Source organism: Rhipicephalus sanguineus, chromosome 4 (assembly GCF_013339695.2).
Source record: "Rhipicephalus sanguineus isolate Rsan-2018 chromosome 4, BIME_Rsan_1.4, whole genome shotgun sequence".
Taxonomy (NCBI): Eukaryota; Metazoa; Arthropoda; class Arachnida; order Ixodida; family Ixodidae; genus Rhipicephalus; species Rhipicephalus sanguineus.
Genome location: NC_051179.1, coordinates 209,148,175 through 209,160,441, shown reverse-complemented (window position 1 = coordinate 209,160,441; position 12,267 = coordinate 209,148,175). Strand labels below are relative to the sequence as shown.

Here is a 12,267-nt window from a genome sequence, read left to right as displayed (position 1 = left end):
TGGCTAGTGGAACGCTGCCTACTGCGTGCACTCACTACCATCGTTTCGTCAGTTTCTGAAGCCGTCGCCGCAGTCGATGCGAAAAACGACAGGCCCCTAAACCAGCAAACAGGCGCTCGCGCTCGCGTGCTCCTCTGCTGGCAGATGCGCGATCTCCTTGCGTTTTCACCTCGGACGCTCAGGAAGGGCATTCGGAGAGGTAGACAGACGAGCCGACGAACGCGTTAGCTGTAGGCTCGTGCTAATGTATTTTGCAGGCACTTAAGCTCGTGCACGACTGCCACGCCCCAAGTAAAGTTCGCGCGGCTTGTCACGGGGTATTCGTTCTTGGCTTCAAGGCCACGCGGAGATACACAACGAAACTCGCTCGACTATGCCAGTAAAGCTTTCGCTTTAATAAGCTACTTTACAAAGGAGGCTTTACTTTACATGGGGATACACGTTCATGAATGGTCTAAAATTTCATTGCAGGTCTTTTGGAATGGAAGGGCTAAACAGGGAGAAAGGTGAAGCTGTCTTTGAATGATATTGTCTAATGTTTCACATATAAGCTCAAATCGTTTTTCTAAGAAATAAACAAAACAAAGAACAATCTCTTTCACAGTGTGCTTGAAAATGCAATAGGTTTTCATATACATGTCTCCCAAAGCGAGTAAACAACATGTGCGTGCAGGTGTAGTGCAGTAACCAAGGCAGGTTTACTAAATTTACCGTCAGTTAAATATTAACGATCAAGGACTTGACTACTGCGGACAAACAAATCTGATCGATCAGCGGTGAACCCCATAGTTGCTAGATTGGTACCTGGGGCCGCCTGTCCGAAGCAAAGTAAAGCAAAATGTGTCACACCGCGGCGCTCTTTCCTTCATATGGGAAGCCAAGACAGTGGTTTGAGTTTCACTGGTAATGCCACCAGTTTGAGCAAACAGCTCCCAATGACAGTTGTGTCCGTGTGGCTTTACATCTGGTTGACTAGCCTGTAACGCGCTTTATTTTAAGCCTATGGATTCATCATGTAGAGCAAGCTATTTGCGTTTACTTGCAAATGCGGACAAACGCAATGTTTAGAGATAAAAAAATACGTATAAATCTACAAACTTTAACGAACCTCGTGTGCAGTTACTAGGTACATTTTCACGCTGCGAACGACACAACCGTTGTTAAGTGCGTCATGGAACCTTCGTGGGGTTTGGGGAGTCTTAACCCTGTTACTTTCCACATGAAGGGGGTGGACTCACGTGCTTATCAGTTTACGAAAGGAGCGTCTGGCTATGGATGTATAGATACGACATCCAAGCCAGAGCGCGCTGACCTATCTATAGAAGGTGTTGTGTGCAGTCGCTTCTGAGTGCGAAACTGGTACAGACAAGGTTTATCTTGGCTTATCGTGTACGAAAGCTATCGGTTACGAGCCTCGAAGTTACGAAACTTGTCCGTGCACAGTACAGTCCTTGTGATAAAATGCCGTGTAATCACATCTCTGCAAATATGTAATACCCGTACGCTCACTCCTTTCTTTTCACCGTTAAAGCCTACTATCGTTGTCGTGCTCCCGTAGAACAATTAGAAAAGTACTGCGTAGAACGAAGTTCAATGAGCTCTTGGAGTGCTTAACAACGAGGAGATCCAAGCGTGAACACTGCAGCAATGCAAAGCATATGCTATGCTCTTTTGATTTGATTATGTCAGATTCTTTTTCTTTTCTGTGTAGTCACACGTACGGTACGCAATTGAATAAGTGGTAACGAGAACAATTTAAAACAATTGCTTTTGCAGGTACGTACGACGCAAAGATGTATGGTCAAACGCGCGCACGTCGTATGGGGTGCCGAGGCTAACATCAAGCGTAACCGCGTCTTACGGACACGCGATTTAGCTATAAGGTAATGGCAAGCGAAATACATTACGGCTCTTCTGCGGGCAATACAAGTCATACGTGCTGCTCTACCTCGTCATTCACAAAAGTGAAAGAAAGTGCTTAAAGTGAAGGCTAAATATGTTTGCGCTCGTTCGACAAAATATTTACCAAGTATTGCGCTTGCACTCTTAAAGTTTCATATGTTATCCATACATAAGTGTCTAGCGTCCACGTAAATGTCTAAAAAATTCCGTACGTAAGTGCCTTAAAATGACATACATGAATATGTAAAGGGCGCCGAACGTTTGAATATAGCAATTCACAGTCCTGCACTATTTACCTTTTTTTTGTTCTCAACTGATAGCTGCATCCTTTTAGATCTCCCTCATGGTGTTTCTAAGTCAAAGGATTGATGAGAACTGGGCGCTGTCCCTCAGATTCTTTCTTATTTTATCATTGCTGCAAGCCTAAGTTATATCCGTTGACTATGTCCACGAGACTCGGCCGCGCGTGCTTCAAGGACTACGGAAGTTTAGTTGTGCTTTAAACTTTTGGTGGAGAGCGATTTTTCCCGCATTAGCCTTAAGAAAATTCGCAGCTGTCGTTTTCTATTGGCCTCGAGGAGTTATGGAGTCGCCCTCTATCGGACGCGCCTCGATTGCGTGCTAGGCAGGATGCCGCCGGCGCGCTCCCCATAGGTTTTGCTGTCGGCGCTCTACAAAAACACCTCGCGGAAGCCCTCCAGGGCATTTCTGTAAGTACTTTCGAAATGAACTGTGTTCTTTACTGTCAAGATAATCATTTTCGACGAACTGAAAGCACAAGATAGTCTACAGTCGCTGTCTCTTTGCAGAAAACCGAGCACCCGCTTCACGCTGTCAGACCCCTGAACCGGCTTCTTGCGTGAAAGGTAGTCACTCGCTGAGTGCAAACTATGTGAAATATCTCGTTAGAGTAGACTGCCTGTATAACCAAACGGAGAATAACAGAAAGAAGCCTCAAGACAGCGATCGCACGGGTTCGCGACGACTGACGGTGCATCTACATGTATGAGCGTCTGCATGTATGTTCGTACTGATGGTTTCGCTTTTGCTACGAGCGCGTTTTGGCACCGCGCTGTGAACTTTAGGCCGAAAAAAAAAAAAACGCCAGGCCTGCGCTGAAACCGCAGCACAGTCACAGCGAAAGCTGGAAGAGCGGCGTTTCTAGAGCCCGTTGTAAGCTAGCTCTCTTGGGGCTGCAATACAAGTACACTAGAAAGGTACCCACTACGCCATAAATCACAATTTCTGTGAAGTTGGGAAGCACCTACTAAGCCATTATTCGTCATTCTGCGGAGAAGCGAGGCACCAGCTACACGTCTGTAAGGCATTATGTGCACTTTGTTGACGCGACGACTGATGACGATGAAGAATTATGGCTCAGCCCTTTGTAATGGGTTGGAAGCTTTAAACGGCCCACCAGTTATGTAATTTGCATTGGGTGACGCCCGGTTGCTATTCCCCTCTCCCGTCATGCTGTATAACATACGTTGACGTGGGAGAGAGAGAGGGGGGGGGGGGCGAAGAACTTTAATGAAACCCCAAGGAAATAGATCATGCGCTTATGGGCTTCCTTGGCAAACAAACAAGTGCACTTGAGAGGAACCCACTACGCTCTAAATCATTGTAATTTTACTGAGACCCCGAGGAAATGGATCATGCCCTTATGGGCTTCCTTGGCAACCAATACAAGCGCACATGCGAGGAACCGACTACGCTATAAATCATTGTAATTTTACTGAGACCCCGAGGAAATTGATCATGCGCTTATGGGCTTCCTTGGCAACCATAACAAGTGCACTTGCGAGGAACCCACTACGCTATAAATCATTGTAATTTTTGAAAAGTAGGTCAGCAGGCACTGTGCCATTTTTCGTCATTCTACGGAGAGCCGTGGTACCTGCTAAACGCATGTAAGACATTATGCACACTTTGTTGATGCTGTGCCTGATGACGATGAAGAATTATGGCAGAGACCTTTGTAATGGGTTGGAAGCATTCAACAACCTACTCGTTGCGCAATTCGCATTGTGTGACGCCTGGTTACAGAATTCGCGTTGTGCGACGAATGGTGCTTATTTTACTCTTCTACCACGCTATACTGCAAATGTTCATTTGGTTCCTTCCCGACATGAAGCCTGTATAGGACCTTTTTGCAAAGCAGTTTCAAGCACCGGCATGGCTCAGAGGTTGAATACTGGGCTCCCACGCAGAGGGCCCAGGGTCGAACCTCGTTCCATCCTGGATTTTTTTCTTATTTCGTTTTTTTTTCTTATTTCGAGCGATACTGAATACGGACACCGGCGGCGGCGGCGGCGGCGGACAACTACGGCGCCAAAAACGGCCGGCGAAATGATCTCATAACAGCTTTCGCTGTAACATGAGAATTTGTGAGTAAACAAACAACTACTGTTGCGCGGACGCTATCAGAGCAGTTCAAAAACAATTTCCTTACAACTGCGGCTTCGGTGCGCATGACAACGTTGTGATCTGCCGTCCTGACGATTCAGTGTTTTTTTTTTCTTTTTCGGTCTAAATTCTGGTACGTTTCAATGTCATTTGACAAGTTGTCTCGCACTGCGTATTGATCGGTCTTCTCAGCGGGCAAATGCCACTGCTTCTGTTTCTTTATTCAGCGCATTCGTTTCGTTTGGTGCTCACACAAAACGTAGAGCAAATGCGATGCCTTTTTTTAATGCTCCTTATTATCGTTCCGTTTGCATTCCAGTGAACTTGCCGCTCTCTGTGATCAACAAATTCATAGACCAAAGCTTGACCACTTCGAGATTGCTGGTGGAAGGAGAACCAGTCTACGAGACCGAGCATGTAGTAGCATGCGACGCCTAGGAAAAGAAAGAAAATACAGTAACGCGGGAGAATCAGTACATCGACTGACAAGAAGAAGCTGGCTTTCGCCTTCTAGTCATCTTTAACGAATGCATAAGGGACCCTGTGCGTTAATTAAACGTATCTAAACAATGACTTGTGCATCTGCAGCCGATTTTGTGGACGCTGAGCACGAGGCCGACGATCAAGAGGTCGCATTGGAGGGTTCTGAGATGGCATCGCACGTGGTAAAATGTAGCGCTTTTACCATCCTGTGGCAGATAAGCATCATTTGCCGGCGGGAAGCGCGCGCGAGCCATCGTCTCAGTGCGCGCTGTCTGCTACTGACCGAACATCGCAGGCCCGACGCAGTAACGAAAGTCTTCGTCGTGGAAGTGCTTGTTGCACACAAGACTCGTAGCGGATGGCTACGTGCCGGTTCTGAGCTTTACAACCCATACTTCACGCTGTTTCTTGTCCCGTGGTTACCAGTGCAGGCTGACACTGGGCTCCTTTGCGTAAGCGCGGCGCTGCGGCACCGAGCGGTAGAGCCGCATGTTCGTCGCCTTCGGAGGCAGCCACTCTATTAAAATGGTTTCAATTTAGTAGAAAATGAGAGAAAACTTCCTAATTTGAACAGACCGCAGCGCATGTGGGACTTGAAACTCGTTTTCAGAGCACGCGGCAGTGCGCCACAAGTAGCCGACGCGGCCGCGGAGACCACGTGATCCTGCCAAGTACGTCACGCCGACGGTGGCGCCGGCGTTTCCAGTGGTGGGCCTCGAGGCCAATACAGCTGCTGGTTAACCTTAGTAAAGCAGTAGCACGTGTGACGACAGCTATCACGTCGACAAGTAGTGCCGGGAACCCCTCGCTTAGCGAATAATGCTGCTAAAGGAAGGATGAACACAGCTGAGGCAATGTTACGGTAAATCATCGCAAAGGCGGTGGTCACTAGGAGCACCCAACGAAAGTTTGCAGAATAAAATTAAGACAGCCAGAGGACAATGTATTCTAAACAAATTTAGGCTTTAAAACCTAGGCGCAGAATTCGGAACCCCGTGATAAACGAAAGGGAAGTGTTCATCGTGTGACATATCGTGCCATTGTGCGTGCACACACACCGGCTGAACTACAAAAGGGGCGCAAAGCTCTGCAGCAGGTTAGCTTGGAGACGAGGCACGGAACGTTGCTCTAAAGGTTAGTTTGAGTTACTTTCACAGACATTTTCGAATAGTTGGTAACACTGATGGCAATCCTACTGCTAGGAATAGGAAGAAAGACAACAACCTTGGGCGTGTTCTACTTTAAGCTTTTCCTAAAACACAAATAAGCGCTCTTGGTACGTGAACGCATAGACAGAACCTCTAGCATGAACGCAGTGTATCAGGTCCAAACGGCGATAGAAACTGCGTGACATTTTGGTGAGCTTGCTAACGTCCTGTATCACCAGAGATTATCAGAGACGGCGGCAAGGTATTTAAATATTTTCGCATTTGATATATATCTATAATTCGTTAACGTTCACTACATAATGAACAGATCTTTCTTCCCTACAACGTGGCATAATGCATGGACCACTGACATCAGGTTGCGATACTTTCTTTTGTAGGACTTCTACTTTTCAGAACTCATTTTTCATAATAACTTGAGAGCAGGGAAAGCGCCTTTTCGCCTTCACTGCTGATACTGGAGGCCATCAATGTTTCAAGGCTGCTTTAACAGTAGCTGTATACGTTTTTGTACTTTATGTCTCCTCCCTGCTCCTTCTTGGCCATTCAGCATTTCTTAGCTGCAGAGTCTTTTTGCGATATTACATTTCTGTTTATTGTTTTCCTAATTGATGAAGCACGCACGTTCATGTGTTTTATTGAAACGTTCTCGTATCTCTTGTGCGCACTCACATTTGTAGCGCTTCTGTCATGAGGGTACAATAGATGGAATGAAATTAAGTAACTTTGCCAAAAGTGAGAGGGAGTGCTTAGAGGGCCCTAGAAGCCCTCTGAGCTCCAACTGCACGTTCCAGCGATATGACAGAACATGAAAGGTGGCGTAGATAGAATATGTGCAGCACAACGCGACCAGTCATTAATGCACTGGCGTCACTGTTTTCAAATCAATCTTTGCGAAAGTCATGGGTGAACCACAGAAGTAAACGAGCCCGGCGGCGAAAGCGGATGTGGTTTCTGCGCGCCCTTTTGACGACCCACGTGAAGTATGGTACAAGACGAGGTGGCATTTTGGTACTCACGTCGATGTAGTTCTTGAGAGGCTCCGGAATGGGTCCGTTGGTTTCACTCAAGGACCAATCGTGAGTAAAGTCTAGTGGCCAACCGAACTCTCGGTATTGCTGCCTGACGCTTTTCATCTTGTGCAGGGGAACCCTGAAAAAAATAACATGGTGAGAGAGATATATATAACAATATTTATTGAAATGATCGGAGATATTAGCTTAGTTTAGCCTGGTTTGCTTCACTTGGTGTCGGGTGATGACTATGATGCGTACATGGATCACATATACACATAAATAATACGTACACAAACAAATACACATATAAACACAATATAGTAATTAATAAGGTTTCGTTAAGTCGAGTGGTCCTCAAAAACACTAATAGCGTTTCTGTGCTGCGCATCGCAATACCGCTGTCTTGCCACGGGCCGAGAGGGTGCCGCAGCTCCAGGCTCAATCCTCGTTGCAAATGCTACCTTCAGAATCTGTAGTTCTGCCACAGGGACTAACCAGAAAAAAGAAAAGATTCACGGGCTGAGACTCGCCGTTGCCTATACAATGTACTTCAAGCACAAGGTCAGGCAGTCGGACACGCCTACGTGCACCACATGTAATACTCGGGAAGACTTAAAAGACGTCCTCTGTGACCGTTCCCGTAACATGGCGAGTGTGTCGTGTTTGCTACACCTGAATCGCTGCCATAACTTGGACAAACGCATAGGATATTATGTAAGGGCAATGGAATATATTCGCCATGCCTAGTACTTCGTCAATGTATAATTTGTCCAGCTGCTATATAAATAGTTGCAAGAGGAAATAGGAGACAGTCGTTTTTTTAATGACATCATTGTTAGCAAAGTACTAGGACTCACTGCAAAAGCGTAGCAAGAGTCTATGTTAACCCGGTGCAGTGTCTTACTGGTATTGGCTAGTTGGCACCATAATGGTTTCTGCTCCATCTCGCGGGAGTCTGATTTTGAAGGAGGCACACAAAAGAAATAGTTGTTTGGGGTGCCTTGCGTACAGCGTTAAGTAGTGAATACTAATAAAAGTACGCAGCTTTCTACTACAAGCAGCGTATCAGCCACCGCAGTGCTTTTCCAGAAAAATAAACCGCCCGATCGTTTTCCAAATATTACATTGAAGCCCACACCTCAGCGGCTTCTCTAGGCACATTTATTAGTATAGGCACTTTTCCGTTCTGGCGGTTCAGTATGCTCAGACATGTTAGATGCCTGCTAGCCTTTTAGGTGTCTGCTAACATGTGTCTGTTGGGCGTCGGCTGACTGCTAGCCGAACACTAACATTTATGTTAGCATTGAAACTTTTATCATGAAAATGACGCTGTTCACTTATGTATATGTATTGCGACTAGCTGATGTACAAGTTCTTTCTCAAGCAAGCATTGGCAGCGGATGCCTGTATCATGAAGTGACCCACTTGGGCTACGCGTCTTATATCGGATATCATTAGGCCGTGTTACTACTGAGCGATCACTGCGGAATGATGTCGACTTTGGAACCTTTATTTCTTCGCCACGTAATTCCACACCTCCTCGCTATGCCGTTGACTTTGTGGATGCCACTTTCCTGCACATAAAGAGTACGACTACATTTGACGTGTAGGATGTTGGCACTTGCAGTAGAACTTTAGCACTCGACCCGTTTTCTTGACCGATTTCCTGCTTGCTTCTCTATTCAGTGTTCTTTTTCCGCACACACAAAGTTCGTACTGCAACCGCAAATCAAGGTTGAACACTCCGCTTACTCTGTGCGTACACATTTATGATCATCACGGCAAACACGCGTTGCTCATGGCGAATCGCCAGCTTTAGCCTCGCCATAGAAAGACCGTACTACGCCTACCACTCGCGAAGCATTAAGAACTCACGCTCATGCGGCAACGTGCAAGGTGTGGGATCGAGCTAGTTGGTACTCCATGATCACCACTTTTTGCGCAAAATTTTCTCAGACAACGGACGAAACAGACACGGACGGGCGCAAACTTCCAACTGATTTTATTATCAACAAGTGACATATATATATATATATACAAAAATATGACTACGTCAAAACAAAAACAACAATGGCACAGGTGTGTGCGAACAGGGTGGAAGGGGGCAGGGATGGAAATTTGGCCATTCATTGCCACGAGTGTGGGTGTAAACCGCTGTATCAACAGTGTACTGCTGTTTTTCATGACGGGGATCAGCGAACGCGAGAGATTGTGGAGGCAGCAAAAATGCAACGGGAGGGCAGCAACTGCGTGAGCATGACGTCAGTTTCGTTGACACAGAAGGAAATGGCCTTCTTGGAAGAAACACTACATTTGGGGGAGGGAGTAGCTGATGCGCGCTGACACACTTCACACCTGTGCCATTGTTGTTTTTGTTTTGACGTAGTCATATTTTTGTATATATATATATGTCACTTGTTGATAATAAAATCAGTTGGAAGTTTGCGCCCGTCCGTGTCTGTTTCGTCCGTTGTCTGAGAAAATTTTGCGCAAAAAGGGGGCAACGTGCAGTCGCTAGGTAGGACGAACTAAGCAGTGCACTATTACGCAGTGAGGGCACCGTGTTGCTCGTGCGGCCTAACGCATACTTCACGTTCCCTGATGTTTTATAATAATACTATTAATATCTGAGGCTTAACGTTCCGAAACCACGATATGATTATGAAAGACGCCGTAGTGGAAGGCTACGGAAATTTCTACCACTTGGGGCTCTTTAACGTGCCCCTAAATCTAAGTACACGGTCCTCAAACATTTTCGCCTCCATCGAAAATGCAGGCGCCGCGGCCGGGATTGGATCCCGCGACCTTTGGGTCGGCAGTCGAGCGCCAGTTCACTGATGTTTTGCGCAATACGTACCGCTGTCTTAAGAGATTGACTGTAATAGTGATGACAATTGTAGAAGTATGTCTGAGTCCACAACACGTAATACCCCGTAAGAGAGGGGGACCACGTTATGTGCAGGAAGAGATCGATGCGTTTAAATGAAAAAAAAAAAAGAAAAATGTTTGGGTTCAGTGCAGGAAGCAAAGCAGTAAAAAGAATTAATAAATGGCCACAAAAGGATAGCTGAGATTTGGCAAAAAATTTCGCTGTGCTCCGAATAGAATTCACTGAACGATAAAAATATAACCCTGCATTAATTTTCAGTCACTTGAAGGTATAGCGACTAGTGAACATCTTGGTAAAGAAACTCATAAGTTCTGAACGGGCATTGCCTCACCTTATCAGCGCCGATGCGGCTCCGAGGAGCCCGACGCAGACGGCCAAAGTAAGCAGTCTTCGTATCATCCTGCTCGGATGTGGTCAGCGTAGTATGCTGAGCCGGGGACAACCGAGAAATCGACCCGTTCATCCGTCTTTTAAAGGAGCCGACTGTTAGATAAACGCGTCACGTGAATGGCGGTGCCGCTGTTATCGTCGCGTCGCAACTGCGTCTATTGTGTCTTTGTACGAGTTATTTAAAATCTCGCAGCTGCGTGACGAAGAGGCGGAATTCGGCACCATATCGTGGCAATGTGGTGAAAGTTCGGCGCTAATTACGTTTAGGTGCTGTAAGGAGTGGGGTTCGGCGGGTCTCGTTACGGTAGCTGGCTCCCGTCCGTCCCCATAGCCGATGATTTCCAGTGAGGAGGCGCGTTCTTTCAAAGAGGAACGTAGATTTATTTACATGGTTAAGAGATTGGAGTGAAAAGAGAGAGCAGAGAAATAACGTCAAAAGTCTTCGGCTTTTATAGCCCCGAGACCGTCACTGCAGAAGCACGGGCAAACCGGTGTCAGCGTCTCCCGCCAATCCGGTAACCTGTCGTCTTGGCGTCCGGCCTCCCGAAAGGAGGCAAAGAGTCACACAATACACTCGCCACGCCCCGAAGACTCGTAGGTGAGAAGGTCGGCGAGGAGTTTCAGTCCAAAGGGGAAAGGGCCGATGACCTCCGTTTCCACTGCCAGTGATACTTGGAAGAAGCGTTGAATGATGGCTTCCTCGGGTGAAGGCACCACCTGGGTTGATGGGAGCGTCTTCAACGGCGCAGTCCCACGCTGACCAAAACGCACGATAAAGCGGGTGTGTCGAATTCCGGAAAACACGCAGACCGCTCCCTCCGGCACGGGTTAATTTTCCCTGCTGCGGTAGGGTAGAAGGCAGAAGTGGCTGGCTGAGAATCCCTTCCGCGGTGCTATCTCACGCAGAGAACAACGAGCCAAAAAGGGGTCTCCGAATTCCGACGTCCTTTTTCTGGGAAATCCATCCACGGCGACATGTTCGCTCGCTCGGCATAGGCTCCTCCAGGAAGAATTGGCGTTCCTGCCTCCGTCTAAGCGCCGATACGGGGGGGGGGGGGGAAGACAGCATTCCGGCAGACAGCTGTACGCTCAATGGTGTCTGCCTCGATGAATTTTCAGGCCAAACGTAACAGTGCCCGAACTGCTACAGCAGACAAAGTGTGGCGAAAATGCGCTGAGAAGTCTGATCGATGAATGTGATGGGTGACATCGACGCCTTCGTCCGATCTGTCTTGCTCAAGTGAGCAATAACCCTGTGCATACTGAGCTTGTATAAAATGTGTTAGAACTTCTTCTTTGTCAGATAGAGGGGAGTTGCCGTCGGGAACACGTTTAGGGGCTCATTCGCACCTACTACTCTCGAATTCGCGGCCGAAGTGGTCCCAAATGTTTTAGCACACTTAAGTTGATATACTTGTAATTAACCCTATGTTCCTTATTTGGGCAATAAAAATAGGGGCAAAGACTTTCTGATTTAACTGTAGATATGGCGACGACAGCCAAGTTCAGTTCGCAACTCTCGCAATGAAATGCCTTTTCAAGCTTGAAGAGACATTCCAGGCGAGATCTTGGAATAGTTTCCGTGGCAAATGATAGTCGTTGTTGCTTGCACAGGATAGGGGAAAATTTTCGGGGGGCAGGGCTGGAGCTCTACAAGCACCCTCCGCGCCCCGTAACTGCGCCCCTGTCAGGGGGAACACAAAGAACTTACAACCGAGGACATGAGGTGTACCGTCATTCTTTATTGGTTTCTCATATAGATGTTTAGCTCGGGCCTGCTTGGTCCAGCCCGGCCCGACCGTTGATCGGGACCGACAGGGGCCCGAACCAATAATCTAGGTGGTATTGCCCGTACATGGGATCGACAGCAAGTAGTTTTAAGTAGCAAATATTTACGCTTTGTTGGTGCATGCTCCACTAACAATTATGGTTTAAAGGGACACTAAAGGCAAATATTAAGTCAATAATGCATGTTGCTGGGCGAGTCGGTCGTACATCATGAAACAAGGTGCTG

At 47.1% G+C, this 12,267-nt stretch overlaps 1 protein-coding gene across 1 annotated transcript in view; it reads right to left on the bottom strand.

Moving 5' to 3' along the window:
- LOC119391070 (cathepsin D) overlaps nt 1-10,296 on the bottom strand; it is a 34,413-nt gene extending 24,117 nt beyond the window's left edge. The window contains exons 1-2 of the mRNA XM_037658754.2: nt 10,195-10,296; nt 6,977-7,109 (exon numbers count right to left, since the gene is read on the bottom strand). Coding sequence (XP_037514682.1) covers nt 6,977-7,109; nt 10,195-10,262 — 201 coding nt within the window. The 5' untranslated portion in view covers nt 10,263-10,296. The remainder of the gene's footprint in view (nt 1-6,976; nt 7,110-10,194) is intronic.
- Between the last annotated feature and the right edge of the window lie 1,971 nt (nt 10,297-12,267).